We start from the raw sequence: 18,305 nt of genomic DNA, 5'->3' as shown, positions 1-18,305 counted from the left end.
GGGTTATTATCCATATTGTTGCTCAGTGTCATGAAGAAGGTTTGGATAGCTACCTGAGATCTTATGTGAAGGTAGGTAAAAGTAAATTGAATATTTCCTTTTTTTATTTCCCTAATAAACATATTTAAATTCAGTTGCACCTATTTAATTTCAATTCTTTTGTATTATGCCATAATTTTGTATTTAATTCTGTTTTTCCTCCCCAAGTATGCATATAAAGCAGAACCTTATGTTGCTTCTGAATATAAGACAGTACATGAAGAGCTGACAAAGTCAATGACAACAATTTTAAAGCCATCTGCTGACTTTCTTACAAGCAACAAATTGCTTAAGGTATGTGTTGAACTGTACTTTTTACTGTATGTTCTTACCTAGTCATAACTGAAGAACAGGGACTAAGTGTACTGAAATAGTTGTTGAACACGTGGCAGTCTTACTGAATTTTTCTTTCCTCTGCAGTATTCATGGTTTTTCTTTGAAGTTCTGATAAAGTCAATGGCTCAGCATTTGATAGAAAACTCTAAAGTGAAGGTATGTCAACTTTTGCAAAAAAATATTTAAAGGAAGATCTGTATGGTCTCTTCTTTCTCCAGTCACATGTTTCTTACTGCATATTAGAAAGAAAGGGAGAGAAAGAGGCAGCAGGAGAAATCAGTTTAAATATTAGATGGAAAAAACTACAGGTCTGGATTCAACATTAATATAAAGAATAGAAACCCTTAAAGTCCATAGAGTAGAGCAGTCTTTGTAAATCACCAGACTTTCTATTAGGAATTTGTTATTCTTGTGGTACAAAGAAGTTGGGAGCAGTAGATAACACTTTGATGTAAGCAGTATCCAAACAACGTGGGCTTTTTCCTGAGCAGTACTGTAGCTCTGATATTAAATGACCCTGAGAGCAGTGAGTCATGAAATTTACAGTCTTCTGGATGTAGTAAGAAGTGTCAATATTTAACTTTGTGTTATTTCCTGCCCTGGAAGGAGAATGCTAAAACTTCAGAAATGCATTTTTCTACAAGCTTAGCCTGTGAGCAGTGTTTTTTGCATTGGTGACAACTTTTTAGTGTATTTACTTCTGGATTGAAACAAGTCTTGAAAGTTTCAAGTATACAACATAGTTTCATGTGAGTAACATAATAGGTTGTTGTGATATTGTTATCACTATTTTCACTGTGTATTTAGAATAGAACTGGAAGTCTGTGAGGGAAAAATAATTGTACAATGATCAGGAAAAAAGGCTTTATAGTGCTACACTTAAAACTCTGTGGTATCATCAGTAGAGTTTGAGTCTCAGTTCAAGGAGCCTCATTGTCACCTTCTCTGTAATGTGAAACAGAGAGAAGAACTTGCTACAGTTTGCAAGTATTCTCACCCCTGAATATTGCTTCTTGATTTACAAGCCCCTTAAACATAAATTATTTAGCTAGATTTTTTCTGCCTGACTAGATAATGTAATAAATGCAACATACACTCAGATGTTTCCTGCTTATGATATCTGATAAAAAGATTCATTTCTTGTGTAAAAAAATTATTTCTATAGCAAGGATTATGTTTCATTACTGTCCAACAAAGACAGAGCCACAAGGGTGTTGTAGGACACTGGCATACCCACCAACACACTCCTTATTTCTTATTAGTTACTTCTTGCATGAGTACTGTTTATATTTATAAAGGGATCTTTTTCAGCCTTAATATCTATTTTAAATTTTTTTTAAACTAAAGCTAGAGGTTTTGGACCACAATTCAAACACAAAGGAAGCAAATTATATAATCATTGATTTATGTGGGGCCTTGACTTGTTCTGTTTAGGAATGTTGCATTTAATGTAGCTCAAAAAACTATTTAAATAAAAGTACTTGGACATGGATGTTTTGCTTTCAGTTTTCAAAAATTAAAGAGATAATGACTGTACAATTGGAACAATTTTTGTCAATGTCATCAGCCTCATACCACATGCCATTTAGTCTCTTTACACAAAAGACAGAATCTGTAGTAAAGGTTGTAAGATGTAGCGAAATAAAAGAGACCCTGCAGTGCCAAAAAGCTGAAGAGCACTTACTGACCAATATTTGTCAGAGTGTACAAAGTCATTGATGAAGATAATGTAGATGGTGAGTGGAAAGTAAGAAATTATGAATGAAGAGATCTTTTAAGCTAATTGGCAAACTACCAAAAAGTAAGAGAAAAAAGTTCTGATTGTGGAAACTTAAAAACACAGAGAGTAAGGTTTTGATGCCTGGAGAGCTGAGATTTTGAAGTTGCTGAGGAGTAAGAGAAAGAAAGGAAGAAGCATGGATGACAATTTCCTCACTGGTGAAAGCAGTTATTACCAAGACAATTGCAGAACAGCAAAAAAGGGTTTTTTTCCAAGACAAGAAAGACTGATAATGTAATTAGTATATGTGAACCAGCTGGTGTCTGCTTTGGAGAGGAAGATGGGTGAAATTAAAAGATTCCCTCTTAAGCTTGTGTTGTTTATTGCAATATATAAAAATATTAATGCATTACACTTAGGAGCTTTTATATATGTGGTTTATACCATCAAAGACTGCCTTGCTTGAATTTCACTAATAGATGCTAGTGCATGTTATAATATTTTCTTTTAAACAAATGATCCCTCACTCTAGAAAATGAGAAAATTCGAAAACTGTTTCCTCTCTCCCTGTCAGGTTATCTATATGTTATCTAAAGTAAATTTTCTGATATATCCTAGTGTTATAAACCATATTTAATATTGTATCTGAATTAATTTCTAGCTGTTGAGAAACCAGAGATTTTCTGCCTCCTTTCATCATGCAGTGGAAACAGTTGTTAATATGCTAATGCCACACATCACTCAGAAGTACAGAGACAATCCAGAGGCTTCAAAAAATGCAAACCACAGCCTGGCTGCCTTTATAAAAGTAGGTACACAAGAGATTTGGACTCTGTGGTTATTCTTTCAATAATATTGCTTCTGTATGGATGTTATGAAATCTTAAAGCCAATTCATATAAAGCTGAACATGCATAAAGCCTTTTAAATATAGTTTTATGTCCATGTTAAAATGCTTTGAAGTATGATTTACATCTTCTGTAAACAAGATGACAGCCATTCAGAAATTTGGTAATTTGAGAAATGAATTTGTATTTTATTCAAAATGTATTTTGCTTTTTCTTTTTTGTTCCTTTAAAAATATCATCTGGGTTGCCTTCAGATCCTGCAAAAGTTTTCAGCAGTGCTTTGTTTGAATGCATTTTACTTCACTGTCTTTCATTTTTCAGCCAATAATATCTACAAGGGATAAAAAAGGATGGGAACTGAAACGGCAGATAAAACTTCTAGTGGCATGACATTTTCATTTCTGTCAAGATTCTTTTCAAACTGCTTTTTATATGTGATTTATGATCAGCACTCCTAAGGGAAAATTTGATATTCATATATAATATATATACATTGTATATATGTATACATGTATTTAGTTTGCTTGTTTTATTGTTTTTTATATTCAAACTGAAATGTCAATAATGTGTTTCAAAAATAAACTTGTTAAATACAGAAATATAATTACTGAATGCAGAGACAGTAGTAAATCAATTCTATTTTGGTTTTGCTTGTTCTCCCCAGAGGTGTTTCACTTTTATGGATAGAGGCTTTGTTTTCAAGCAGATCAATAACTACATCAGCTGCTTTGCCCCAGGAGATCCAAAGGTACTCAGTGTTTTTCAGCAGGCTGTTTTTAAGTGTTGTCTCTTCTTGATGCATGGGGATAAAGTCCTGCATGAAGTCTTTTCCCAGTTACATTAGAAATCCCTGCTCTGTGCCTACAGCATTTTTTTCCCATCAAAGCAGTGCTTCCTATTTTGATTCCCATCTTCAGGTGCAATTTTGCCACACTAGAGTGTGTGAATCTCAGAAGTAGTGGGGTGTGGGGGTGCCACACTAAGCAGAAATTTTAAGCATGAGTGCAAGAAGTCTGAAGTTGGAAGAGTTGATACTGAATATTGTAATCTACATGTACTGGAGTGGGGAAAACATGTATCAGATGCCCAAAGAGATTCTGCTGTGTGTCCAAACTTTTCTTACATCAATACATAATAGAGTTGTAAATTTTGGACAATGGGAATAGTAAATAGGAACAGTTGTTAAGTATGAGTTAGTCTGGATTTATTTTGTGCTGACATGTGGAACTTTGACAGGTCTATATCTAACATAGTGCAAGACTGATATGAATCAGCCTTTTGTGTTACAAATTTGTTTTTAATATGTTATTCAAATCACTGCATCAGTTGTTTAACTTATACTTTCTTTTTGCAGGCTCTTTTTGAATTCAAATTTGAATTTCTTCGTGTAGTCTGTAATCATGAGCACTATATACCACTAAATCTACCAATGCCATTTGGAAAAGGCAGAGTTCAGAGATACCAAGGTAAATTCTTCCAAAGTAGTAGAAGAATTTATGTTTCTTGTATGTCAGCTTTTTATTATTAGATGTGTACACGGTGTAACTTCAGGTCTGTCAGATGATGGAAAGCTTGAAATTGTTAAATACAGTCTAAAGTCTATTTGTTAATAAGTCTAATTGCTAATAAGTCTAAAGTTTCAATCCTTTCTTTGAAAGTTAAAGGAAGTGCTTAGGTAGCAGAGTAGTCTTTCCAAAGAGAGACATGGTAAACTTTTTTTCATATATTCATTCAGGTTTAAAGGGACTTGAGTATGTCTGTAGCCCAGTTTTCTGCTTTGATCATGTCAGGCCTTCCTTTCTCTAGAAGTGCTAGTCCTTCCACAGCTGGTGTCATTGCAGGAATTTTTTCAATCCCAGGTGCAGAATTTTGCATTATTCCTTATGGAATTTGATTGCCATTTCTGTAGAATCTAGATTCTTCTGAAATGCAGCTCTGCCCTTTGAGCAAATGGACTGTACCTATCCACAAGCTTCATGAGGATGTGCTCCATCTCCCCTTTCAGGTTGTTGATGAAGTAGTAATAAGTAGGATAGTCCTTGGGAAACTCCTCTTGCAGCTGTCTCCAAGCAGGGTACAAACCATTAACCTCCAACTTTGAGCCCAGTGATCCACATAGTTGTTTTTCACATTTGGGTGTCTCTTCACCTAGACTGAAATGTCCTAGCTTGGATACAATGACCATGTCAACATCTGCTATTCTCCCCTTACTACAGTTCAGTCTTAAAACATGATTTAAAATTTTAAAATTTATTTTGGCCATTCCCAGTCACACTCTTCTTCACTTTCTGAAAGGTGACTTCACCATGGCTTAACAAAGGTAATAGTGAGCAATCTGACCCGATCCTTATCCACTGGCACTAATTGTCTTTCTTGAAGATAGTTTCTGGAATGTTAAGGCCTGAGTCTCATGTCAGAGAAGGATAAAGTGACAAAGCTATGGAGTACTTCAGCCTTACCCAAGCCCACTGTCTTTAAATCACAATCCCCATTTAGCAAATATCCCATGTTTCCCTTATTCAGGGGTTTAATGCTCATGTAGTGGTAAAAGCTTTTCTTGTTTTTATTGATGTCCATTACCAGTGTCAGCTGTAGCTGAGCTTTGGCTTTCCTGGCACTCTCCCTGAATACATCTGTATCCCTCATTTGCAGCTCATTCTTGCTTCCACTTTGTGGGGTGGGGTTTTTTGGTTTTTTGGGGTTTTTTTTTGTTTTTTTTTTTTTAGTGTGGGTAGGAGCTCAGTCATGAAAGTTCTGTGCAGCCCAGCTGGGTTCCTGGTACATCCAGTCTTGTGCCAAGTCATATGTTTGCTATTGCTTCTGTGGCTGTGAAGACACATTAATTTCTTTCAGGCACTGAACTACAGCAGAAATCACTAAACAGAAGCAAGGAAGGTGCTTTTACAAGGAACAAGTAAACCTGCCTAACATATTTTTGTAGAATAGGCTATTTTTCCTGAAATATTTATTCAGTACACTCTGCTAGTTAGTTAAGTTGAATATCACTAATTAACACTTTCCTCAAGGTTGAGCAAGAGAAAGCAAGATTTGAGACCACAAGCTGAAGAGCTGCTTAGAACCTCTTTTGTCTTTGGCTTTTTCAGCCTTTGGGAGTGTCTTGGATAATAACACTGCATAAATATTTTCATAGAAAAGAGAGACTATGAGCTGATGGCTTAGGGAACCTTAGAAAATAGCAAACCCAGAGAAGACAGTGTTTCTGATTGCACAATAAAGAAGAGTATAAATTGCTCCCTGGGAGCTAGGAGTTCAGCCAGGAAAGAAGACCTTTATAAGAAGTGTTTCTGGCTCTGTTTTGGTGTGTTGAGCAAAAGATATCTCAGTAGATGTGGCTGGCTCTTAAGTGTGTTACAGGAATGCCTGTAGAGTGTCTGTATAATGGCTGTGCTGTCTCAGATCTGCTTCTCTCTGACTTAAGGGTTTGCCTTACTGAGGGGGTTCTTTGGAAAATAAAAGTGCTTTGAGATTAGCATCTCATTTCTGATCACTGTATTGAGCAATGACAGGGAACATGAGAAACTCTTCTTCACCTCCTCAGCTGACATTGTAAACATGTATATGTTCTAATAAATGAACCCTTCAAGCTGAATTTTCTCTAAAGATGTCATATACTCAGTACATAAATAAACTGGATTCTCTTATTACACAAAAGGTACTTTACAGAAGGAGCAGTTTGACTTTGCTGTGTCTGATGTGCTGGGTTTTACTTCAGCCTTAAGTTGATTGGTAAATTGATTTAAATAAAACCATTTCTTATGTGAAATTTGTATTTTACTTCCAGACCTTCAGCTGGACTATTCATTAACTGATGAATTCTGTAAAAATCACTTCTTGGTTGGACTGCTTCTAAGGGAGGTGGGCAATGCCTTACAAGAATTCAGAGATGTGAGGCAGATTGCCATCAGTGTGCTCAAGAATTTGATGATAAAGCACTCTTTTGATGATAGATATGCTACCAGGGTAAGTCTATTGCTATGCTAGTAGTTCAAAATAATAAAGGTTAGGTGTGCACACCTACAAAGTTTTTTCTTTCATAGAAGAAACCCTTGTTGATTTTCAGCAAAATTATCTCTGCCCAGACTGTAATGAAAACTGCATTGAGACCAATCTGCAAATTCCATCTTTTTACCAAATTAAATGACAAAGCACCTTTCAATATAATTAGGTGTGGATTTGCATTTTAGCACAGTGTACTTTAACTGCTGTGCTTAAAGTAATCAGAATTTTACAAATGTGTTTCAAGATCTTAATTTCATAAAATATTAGCTCTTAGTATTTTGAAGCTGTCCTTCCATCATCTATTATTTATGAAATGGGTATAAGAAAACTACAAGTCATGGTGGTAATTTGAGTGATTTTTAATTTTCTGACTCTTTTTAACATCAGCAGTACTGTGGGGAAGCCAAAAAAATTTTAATGAAAGCTATCATTAACTCATCGAGGTAACATAACATTAATTTACTTGGTTAGTCTTAGCTGAAATTACATTAATTTTTGGAGTTTTTCTGCATTTTATTCAGACAGTAAATAAAATTTGCTGATCTTTTGTAAATTAGAATGAAATACAGTGATGATCACTGCTTTTGCCATTTATAAATGTAAGCTCTGGCTTGGCAAATATTTATTAAGTGCTTTTTTTTTTTAATTTAGGAGTGAATAGATTAAAACTAGTTGGTGATGAAAAATTAAAACTGTAGTTTTTTAATGAATTGTTAAACTCTATTTAGGGCCATCAAGCAAGAATAGCCACTATGTATTTGCCACTCTTTGGTCTGCTCATAGAAAATGTTCAGCGGATCAATGTGAAAGATGTGTCTCCATTTCCTGTTAATCCTTCCAGCAACGTGAGTGACAATTTCTGTTTAGTATTCTCAATTGTTTTTATCATAATTTATTGGTAATCTGTATATGAAACACTGGCAGAAAAAAGGAGCTTCAGAAGCTTCAGAATTCTGCAATTTTTCAGCACAGTCCAGCACTGAAACAAATGGACCATAGAAAGATTGTTAGTTTTCTAGAAATTAGAGAAGAACTTAACCCTAAAGGAGTGTGATTTTGAAAGAGCTGTAGTGCAAGAGGGGTACAGGAGAATTAATTAAAATGCAATTTGTGAAGGGTATATATTGGTATGGCTGCACACAGCTATGGAATCTGAGATTTAATTATTCATGTATTTTACTTCTGTCCTTATCTTCTTGTGTTCCATTTAGTATTAAGAAAAAAAATCTCCCAAACTCTTCCAACAAGATAAATATTTGGGTGTTTGAATTAAAATAATGTGAGTCTTTTTGAAATATCTGTTTAATAGGGTTTAAAATTCAATTGAATACTCATTTCTTCAATGTTTCCTGAGGTGTCTTAAGTTTTGAGGTATTCCAAGCTTATGCAAGTATGTGAACATCTCCATTCTTTTGAGCATATTTAGTAGAAATTAAATTTTAAGGAAGAAATATGTAACAAATATTTCTCTAGAAGGCAGGTCATATTCACTAAGTCCTTAATATAGGAAAATAATCACATTTTCCTCTCTTTACCAAACAGAGCACAAAGGATGACGCGCCAAGTTTGCCAACTGCAAGTCAGTTAGTAACACCACAAAAATCAGGAAACTCATTGGATAACAACCTTCCTAAAGATCTGTTTGGTGTTATCTCTGGCATTGGTAAGCACTTTAAAAAAGTAAAATAAAATAATTAAAGAGGAACTGTTTTATTTTTTCAGTCTGTACATAAAATCTGTCTTTTGGGATCTTTTGGGGTTTGCTCTTTTACATGAAACTAAAGCTATTTTCTGGAGCAGGGCTGCTTTTTTTCCCTGTCCAAGGTGATAGTTAAATAGATATAAAAAATGGGAATAGTTTGTTGATTTTTTTTTTTATTAAATAGACATGCTTCTTCATGGAAGTGTGTATGTATTGCTACATGTGTTTTTTATGTATGTATCTACATAGTTGTACATAAGTCTGTGTGTATGTGCTTAGTCACCCTAAGACACATATATACTTTGCTGAAATTCTGGAATAAGTTTGTCTTCATTAAAAATAAGTAAATGGAGTTAATTATTTGCCTTCTTAAAAATATATGGTGATTTTAAAAGTCTGACTGAACTATGGAGTGACTTGTGTGTATTGTTTGAGATTTTTATGTTTTTGAGGTTGTGGTTTTATTTTTTTTTAGCTTCCCCATACACCACATCAACTCCAAATATTAATAGTGTGAGGAATGCTGACTCAAGAGGCTCTCTTATAAGCACAGACTCAGGAAACAGTCTCCCAGAAAGACACAGTGACAAGAGCAATTCTCTTGACAAGGTAACAAAAACCAAACTGAGATGAATCCTAAAAATATATTTTAAAATTTTATCCTAAGTGTCATAGAAGTTTACTTCTCTGATCTCCATTGTGAATGGGCTTTCTAGAATAACTTCAAAGCAGTATTTTATATAATTTTTTGTGAAATAATTATCTTGTGAACTCCTTTTCCATTGCATTTACCAAGTTGTTTCACAAAAAATGCAAACAGATTTTCAATGTAGAGACAAAAGCAAGCAGTTGTTGTTTCCTTTGCTAGTGAAAGGCACTAGATGAAGTGTATTGAATTGTGCTTGAGAGGATTGAATTCCAGTTAGAACAGCTTCTTTGGTTTTCCAAAGATCATCACTCCATCCCTTTCTATGCTCAATATACTTGGCATTTTTAAAATGTTGAGAAAACCAGTTTCTGTGCTTTCTCTGGGCGATTTCTTTTATCTTAGTTTGACTTTTCCAAACCATTTCTTTAAAGCTGTTACAAATTAGGAGCTCTGGCTGCGGTAGCTATGAGGTATTCAGTCCTGTCTTTATAGAGGTTGTGTCAATGCTGATCACATTTCATTTCCTTAGCTCTGGTTGTGCAAGTCACATCATGTTGACTTTTTCCCCTTGACCCTGACATGCCTTCGTGGGGCAGAGAGAGAAGCTTCTCAGAAGGCACTCTGCTCATGCTTTGCGCCCAGGTGGAGAAGAAGAGGAGAATTGTCACCCTCCAAAGAAAAACCGTGTCACTATGGATTTTTCACTTCTGACAATCCCAGCTTTGCCAGAGAACATTTTGCATACTACTTTCTCTCTTCAGTTACAAGAAGTATCTGGTTTTTGTGCTTGGTATAGTTAAGCTTCTGAGTGAAGTGTGTGGTCAGTAGTTTTGCCGCTTCTTTGCAACAGTTGAATCTCAAACCCAATATATGCAATTTGACCATGTGAAAAGCGTTCAAATGTCAAACCTGGGGTACATGCACGTGATCTAGTTCAAGCATAAAAAAATCCAATCAGTTTCAATAACTGCAGAATTTGAGTCTTGGAGTCTTTGATAGAACTGAAAGTTCTTTGGTATTGACCAAGGTAATAAAGAAATACCTTGGTATATACACTGTTGCTAAATGGCAATGCTGTCATCTATTACTTAGTTGTCACGTTGTTGATTACTAATGTGTAGTGTTTTCACCAAGTAAAAGGGTTTTCAAAGGAGTCAACAGCCTTTGAAAATTCTACTCTGGTCTGCCAGCTTAGGTAACAGAGGATTTATGTTTTGCATGCTGTTGATATTTTCCCCAAATAATACTTAATCCTGGCTTCTTATTTGTTGCTTTCTGAACTTTCTTTCTAGTAGATCAGTTGTTCAGTGCATGTTATTTCAAAGTTTTTGCTCATTGCTTGATATCATTATAGTGAAGAGCCATGTTTTTGTTCTAATTTTCTTTCAGAATAATCTGTAGTATTATGCTTGTGGAATCAGAATAGACTGGAAGTATATCAATTTCTATTTCAATATGTGTATACTTTATTTATTTAGGTTATTGATATGATTCTAAATGAAGTAGCTATAGTCCTATTTTATCTGTATGTATCTTAAACAGTCTTAGTGGGATTATTATCTGGTGCTCTGGGCAGTTTTTTTAAAGGGTAGGAAACACAATTCTGTTTCTGCTCGTCACCCATTGATTGACTGCCATGGCATCCAAAAAGCTGCAGAGCAGCACCCTCTTGTTCACCAGAGATATTTCAAAATAAACAGTTTTTGAGATCTTTTTGAGGTCTTTAGAATCTGCAATAATTGAGCTCACAGAGGTGTCCACCTCCTCCTAAATTACAGTAACTTCTGGCTATTCATCATAGTTTCACATTCAGTTTCACTGTGCATCCATTCAATGTCTAGTATGTGATTTACACATTTACTGATATCAGATTCACAGATTGGTTTAGGACAGGAATTCTTTAATGCAACAGAATGCATAAAAAGGGCTCAGCAGTGAATGGCTGCTGTGAAATGTTCCTTCATGGTTAGTGTGTCTCCTGCATTCAGGTAGGAGTATGCCAGGAAGGGCATACTAATGTTCTAATGTCACTTCTTGCTTTGTTTGTGAAACCAAGTGCCTTTCTCCCTTGAGTCTACCTTTGTATTTGTAAATTTTTTACAGTAAGAGTTGTACAGATTAATTATACCAGACTGTTGACTTAACAGAAAACTTATTAAATGTCTGGTTCATTTTCTATTTGCATAAGTGCCATATTGGATGTGAGAATAAGGCACTATGAAGGGCATAATTTATACTTTAAACAGAAGTTTATGCAGTATATCTATAAAAGCTTCAGAATGAGAATTTTGTAACACTAGACTGTGTGGAAATTATTCTTTTACAAGTCTCTGCCCAAAGTTCAATTTATATATTTTTACAATTTTTAGTTTTCCATTTTGTTTGGTGGTATACGTTTTGCAAGACCAATTATAGAGCTTTTATCTTTTTGCACAGATGATGGTATTGTGGGTTGCTGATAAACTTCCCACAAGTGCAGGAATTACATTAAAAAATGAAACAGGGAAAGGGTTTTGCTTTTGTTTGGGTTTGTTTTTTTGTATGTTGGGAGAGGAGGGGAGGGGAAGAGCAAGTTACTCAGTAGCAGTTAGTCTTCCAGAATGCATATTATTGCCCTTCATGTATGTTTTTCTTGAGGTTCTTATATCTTTAAATGGAACAAATTTTGTAGAGGCAGTCCTGTCTACAGTTCAGTAGAAAGTCTCTTGAAAAGCAAAGGAGCATCTGTGTATCACCTAACAGTAGCATTTGGTTTTCAAGTATTCGATCTAAGCAGAAGGGGCAGGCTTGATTTCTACAATGTGAGTTCCTAGGTATAATTAACTTGTTCAATAATCACTCCTAGGTGACTTTTCCTTTTGCTCCTAGGGGAAAAAAATTATACCTAGAAGGAATTAAAAACAAGCAAAACAAAGAGGCTTAATTTGGTATACTTGGTGTGTGTAATGTGTGTTTTAGTGGCCTGTCTCTACATGAAACATTTTTGTCTTCATTCTGAGATCCTTTTTCTGCTGCAGGAATTATTACAGCAATTGAAAACAATTTAATTTGTTTTCAGTTTAAGAACTCTTCAGCCAAAATGCATCTGTTTGCTTTTCAGAACCAGCAGAGCAGCACTTTAGGAAGTTCTGTTGTTCGATATGACAAACTTGACCAAGCAGAGATCAAAAGTCTGCTCATGTGTTTCCTTCATATTTTAAGAAGCATGTCAGATGGTAGGTAATTCCTCCTGCTTTTTGTAAGTTCGAAGTCATTTGCTGGATTTATGCCTGTTATTTCAATAACTTCTCAAAATCAGCAGAATATTTTAGGTGTAGGTACCATGATGTGCTGCATTTTACAAATATGTGTGATTACTCAAATTAAACTCTGACTGAAACCTTGTAAGCATTAAGTACTCATTATTTATTCAAAGTGTGAGGTCAACTAAAGGACTTTTTAAGAAAGTGAACATTTGTGTGTGATGGTACAGTTTGGTTTGTAAAACAGAGGTGAAGAATAATTCATTGTTCTGTAAAAGTGTCTTGGGCTCTGTTCTGCAGAACTTGCTGTATTACAAGGAACCAAATGATTTGATTGTTGTATATATTTCCATTTCTGGAATATGGAGATGTTAGTGCTTCTTCATTCTCCTGGGATGTTTGTGAGATGATCCATTGAATTTTTGAAAGAGTCATGTTATCCTGAAGAAGGTTACAGAGGTATAGAAATAGGGCATGAATGGCACATCTTGTTTGTTAGGATCATACATCTTGGAATCATCCCTGTCTGTGGTCAAAGAAAAAAATAATTAATTCTAATTTTAAAAAAAAGTTGGGACCCATCTGTAAAGAAGCAGGTTAAAGGACTAACAGTCTGAAATATTTTGAAGTCCTACGTTGTTATAGGGCTGTAGGCACTAGAAGCTACACAAATATTACTGTGTAAATATGAACTAGGATGGGAATATTATGGGTTATTAATTAATATAATATTGCAGAAGCTCATTTGGAGAATTGATAGGAGCATTTGTATAATCAGTTTTAAGGAAAACTTCAAATAGTAATTGTTATCTTTTATGTTGTTAATAATTTTTCTAGATGCATTGTTTACATATTGGAACAAGGCTACAAAATCTGAACTCATGGACTTTTTCACCATTACAGAGTAAGTTTTTGTTGTGCTTGTCATGCAGCTGTACGTTTTGCTGTTCTGTGAACAACATGAGTGTGGATATAAGCATGTGTAAATGCTTTTTTGGTTGTTGTTGTTTTGGGTTTTTTTTAAATAATATTGTCCTGATCTGTTTGGAAGTCCTTAACTTGATGTCCCCAATTGCATGTCTGTCCAAGTTCATGATAGTCTCTGGAATCAGGCTATCCAGAAGGGATCTCAGGAGGTTCTTGAACAAAAACAAGTGCTCAGAGTATTGCAGTGCTCATGGAGCAGGAACCAACTGTCCTGATCCCCTTCTGCATTAAACTGTGTCTTGTAATATCAGCTGTTCAATAGCAAATACATGGTTGTGTAGCAAAACTGATTGAACTGCATAACTTCAGAACTGTGCTCCTAGGATTCCTCATGTGTCCTCTGCTATTCCCTAAGGGAGTAGGTGCAGGATGAGTCCACTATTCCACTATGAGTCCACTAGTCTAAAAGACAAGAAGATCTCAGAAGGAGGAGTTGAGGTTATTTTGTGCTCAGAATGACAAGTTTGGGGAAGGCAAACACCGTTGTGCCCAGGCAGGTTGGAGGCAGCTGAGCTACTCAAGGTCTCAGGAAAAAATGAAGCGGAGTTGAAGAGGCAGTGAGGCAGTCTGTTCTCTCATTCTCAGCTGGCACATGGAAGACAGAGCCTGAGACTGGCTTTCATTTTGGCTTTACACTTTAAAGAAGAACTGTCAGGACATCTTTCTGAAGGAACAAGGGATGTTGTGTTGTTTTCTATATTATTAGAATAAATGTTTAAAGTGTGAAAAGAGTAAAATAAAATCAGTATTACAGCTCCACACACACCACTTCTCTTGATTTGAAAATATGACTTCCAGTTAATTAGTCATTAGTGTTGTGCACTTACCGGTAATATAGATTATTTTTACTGAAAATTTTGTTATTTTGTCTTTGTCATAATTTTATTATAAAAGCATATTCCCTTTTGAAAATAGTTCTTCCAGAAACCCTGTTGTTATCCTGGAATTTGGAGGCAAAAAAACCCCACCAATTTGTAACTAAGTGAGTTTAGGCTGGGGTGGGGGGAAGCAAAATGTTTTGCCCTTATTTTGAACACTTACACACAATTTACAAAATTGGTGTAAATAGGCAATGTCTGGTTATCTCTTTGCTTCCCTCTTCCACATTAGTTGCCCTGTCTTGTTGTCCATTTGTAGATAACTGACACATTTACCTTTCTTTGGCTTGGGGTTGGAAGGGAATTTTAAGGCTGGTAGAAATAAAGAACCTTTATGATACAAGAGTCTAAAGTTAACAGTAATTGTTGAATAATTCCAGTGTACATAAATCTAGAAAAGGTTTTTTTAAGTGTGGCTTCTCTGGCTTGTGTTCTCTGCAGAGTGTGCTTACATCAGTTCCAGTACATGGGGAAACGATACATAGCCAGGTACTGTGTGGAATTTAAATTTCACTGTCTTGTTTGTTAATAATTGCACTGTGTGAGGTATGCCTTGAACTTCTGTAACAAATAAACTGCACAAGTAGAAGAGTTATTGTGGAATGATGCATAAGATTTTGAAGTAAGTAGCTGGTTACCAGATTAACAAATCTGTATCCTGTCTGGAAGTCTGGTATTTGTTTAAGAATGTTCTGTGAGCTGTTTTTTAATGATGACTTTAGAATCCATCCCTTAAATGCTATATTTTATAGCATTTTTTCCTTGAAATAATGTCATTGGGAAAGAAATTTGATGATGTTTTGTTTATTCTGTTGGCCATAAAACCACATAAATTGAAATGGTTTAGAAATTTCATATATTTAGTGTTTTTACTAAGGTAAGTAGTGAACATTCCAACACTGCTGTTTTTAAATTTGAAGTCTGAAGAAAATCTGTGGAAGTCAGAAACTAGTATTAATTTATTTTTATATCTTTGCATTATTTTTTTTTTAATACAAAGTGTTTTTAATGGAGTAAAAGATAGCAACTTCTATAGACCTTACACTATTGTTGACATGGTAGTGTTATAATTAAACTGATGCGGTTAAAATACTGGCCCTTTTGAACTCAGTGAGAAATTTGTTGCTGACTTTGGATGGTAATACATTCTAACTATGATGTTAGCTTTTTTTGGTTTTAATTTAGATAATGTGAATCTTCTTCTACAGACTTGACTCTCTCCTTGGAGATTTTTCTGGGGGTGGGGGAAATGGTTCACATAATGTAAAAAGCTCAAAAATAAATCTGGCTTTCTTAAGCTAGATTTTTGATTGTAATCTTTGTGTTCAAATGTACATCAAACTCTGAATGTACAGATTATAATTCTCAAGCTTTTTATAAAAATTCTTCCAACTGCTTTGTTTGATGAGTTTGTAGGGGACACTACTACACTTCTTTTTTGTTTACTCATCACCTGGTCTGTGTGCTGCATGTTAATGTTGAAAATGCTGAGCTATGGAAAGCATCTGGTGTTGTGAATTGTAAATGTAACTTTCATGTCTTTCACATTGTCACTACACTGAAGTATATCACAGTCAATGCACGTGCTGTTAAAATACACAAATGACAGAGAACGAGAGGGAACAGGGAATTCTGCAGGTCAAGCACTGGTTTTCATTTTTCATCAGCTCTGGTGGTGGTACACAGTAGGAAGTTAGCCTGTACTGATTGCTAACACAGATCACTTTTCTGTTTTCTTCATTTGATTGCTGCAAATTTAACAAAGTCTATGGCTCTTCTCCCTTCCTGCTTGGGTAAGAAGTATATGATACTATCTCAGTTAATTCGTGCTCTCCTGTTGCATGCATGCTTTCTAATTTTACTGCTGTATGTCCTAACTTTTTTGCTAATTTTTTTGCAATCAAAATAGAGGATTCAGTTTTGGGTTCTGAATATTTTCAGAATATTTATGTTTGCAAATACCTTTTTTTTGAAAGCTCTGAAGTAAATTTAGCACTTCAAGAGTGACTGCTTGTGTGCTTTTGCTTTCATGCTTTGAGGTTTTAAAGCTTTCATGCTTTTTTGTTTTATAAAGAAAGCAGTGAATAGGTTGCATTATAATTCTTTCTATAAAACTTCTTGTGCTTAACTAACAGCACTTCCTGTCTTGCTGCAGTTTGACATGTCTAACTTTTGCTTCTATCCCATTTCACCCATCTTGCAGGAACCAGGAGGGGTTAGGATCCATAGTTCATGATCGAAAATCTCAGACATTGCCTGTTTCCCGTAACAGAACAGGAATGATGCATGCCAGATTGCAGCAGCTGAGCAGCCTGGATAACTCTCTCACTTTTAACCACAGTAAGTCTCATGACATGATAACATCTGTCATCCTCAACCAGTACCACAACACCAGAGACAGGTTCCCAGAGCCACACCAGTGCATCCCAATGACTTTTACTGTTCCAGGTCAAACGAATAGCTGGAAGCAATCCATGGTCTGTTCTCTGCTTTGTGATAGAGCAGTCGCTGCTGGGTGGTGCCATAACATGGAGCATGGTTAACTACAGTCTGTCTTAAAACTGTATTTTAATCTTTTCTTTTAGTTATGTACGCATCACACTTGTGCTGCGCATAGTTACAAAATTGACTTTTTTTTCTATTTGTTTTATTGAGCTTCAATTTTTTTTCTTCTCCTATGTGGTCTTATAAATTACTAGTCTCAAATTAAATATATGTATTCTGACCATATCTCCATGTTTTGACATCCCCTGAGGAGAAATAAGTTTCTTAGAATTTCTACAAAGATTGCGAGCCCATGATTTAGTTTGTCTGGAAGTGAAAAAGCGTCCAATAATGAAGTGATTTTTCTGTTTTCAGTGTGAGAAAGATATCAAGTATTCTTGGAATTTCTGTAGACAATGGTAAGATTTAATCAGGTTGAAGTCAGCTTGTATAGACTGCTGTATTGAAAACTAAATCTGCTTGTGGCCTGTCTTTTTAAACATTCTGCTTCTAAATTGCAATATACTGTATGTAAAGTATTCTAAAGCACCATTTCTCAAATTTCAGCTTCAAAAAACAATGAAACTTGTTGACTAATTCAGTAAAATACAACACTGGTATTGAAGAGTTGTGTGCAGTAAAACTTGAGTTAACTGTATTTTCACTGTGTTCATTCTTTGATTTCTCAAAGCATATCTAACTGTCCCTTAAAATCTTTTAGCTCTTTTGCTGTAATATAAAGCAAAATTTAGCCTAATTGCACAAGATTTATCACATTGTCTTGTGTAAAAGTGAAAAAAAAATCCCACAAAAACCTGTCTATTCAGAAATGCATTATCACATCTGTTAAAATGTAAGAAATGCAATTGCCTGCTTTTAAAATGTCAGACAAGTATGTGGAAATTACTTTTTTTTCCCTTGCAATCAGTCTGCTACTGCTGTATTGTCATAATTTCTACATGGTTGTTGATACAGAAAAGAAAGCCTTTACACTACGTAGCTACACATTTGGTACAGTATAATAATTTTCAGATAAAGACTGGTTTAAAAAAAAAAAACCTCTGAGAAATAGATAACATGTCCCTGTGCAAAGAGATTTCATGCTTTCAGAACTTGGCAATTTTTACTGATTTTTTAGGAAACAATGAGCTGAAAGATTTTAAAAAATGCATGCTTATGTAAAAAGAAACTTTCCATTCTTTTCCAACTGAAGGAAATTATGAAGGAAGGTGTCTTATTCAGATAACTTTGTCTAAACTGATAATAGGTGGGTTTTTTTAATGGACAGTTAATAAATATCAGGATATTACACATTGTATTGACCAAGGTTTTCCAAATCGAAAATATGTTGCTGTAAAAACCACATGAAGTATGAAATTGATTTTTATATCTTTGTTCTGT

General features: G+C 35.0%; 1 protein-coding gene across 10 annotated transcripts in view; it reads left to right on the top strand.

The window, feature by feature from the left end:
* The window catches only part of DOCK9 (dedicator of cytokinesis 9), a 96,027-nt gene that overhangs the window by 56,443 nt on the left and 21,279 nt on the right, over window positions 1–18,305 (top strand). For 5 of the 10 annotated variants that reach the window (XM_054272175.1, XM_054272174.1, XM_054272179.1 and 2 more), the window contains exons 25-38: window positions 2–71; window positions 208–333; window positions 460–531; window positions 2,757–2,903; window positions 3,607–3,690; window positions 4,297–4,408; window positions 6,745–6,923; window positions 7,691–7,807; window positions 8,505–8,625; window positions 9,140–9,273; window positions 12,414–12,528; window positions 13,393–13,459; window positions 14,862–14,909; window positions 16,624–16,760. In XM_054272175.1, coding sequence (XP_054128150.1) covers window positions 2–71; window positions 208–333; window positions 460–531; window positions 2,757–2,903; window positions 3,607–3,690; window positions 4,297–4,408; window positions 6,745–6,923; window positions 7,691–7,807; window positions 8,505–8,625; window positions 9,140–9,273; window positions 12,414–12,528; window positions 13,393–13,459; window positions 14,862–14,909; window positions 16,624–16,760 — 1,529 coding nt within the window. Of the gene's footprint in view, window position 1; window positions 72–207; window positions 334–459; window positions 532–2,756; window positions 2,904–3,606; window positions 3,691–4,296; window positions 4,409–6,744; window positions 6,924–7,690; window positions 7,808–8,504; window positions 8,626–9,139; window positions 9,274–12,413; window positions 12,529–13,392; window positions 13,460–14,861; window positions 14,910–16,623; window positions 16,761–17,279; window positions 17,324–18,305 lie in introns of all 10 variants that reach the window. The other 5 variants (XM_054272180.1, XM_054272183.1, XM_054272182.1 and 2 more) reach the window with 2 other exon arrangements.

Source organism: Melozone crissalis, unplaced genomic scaffold (genome assembly GCF_028551555.1).
Source record: "Melozone crissalis strain CALT ecotype California unplaced genomic scaffold, PUWL_Pcris_2 ptg000013l_1, whole genome shotgun sequence".
Lineage (NCBI taxonomy): Eukaryota > Metazoa > Chordata > Aves > Passeriformes > Passerellidae > Melozone > Melozone crissalis.
The sequence above is the reverse complement of the archived record's forward strand: the minus strand, read 5'-3'. Positions and strand labels throughout refer to the sequence as shown.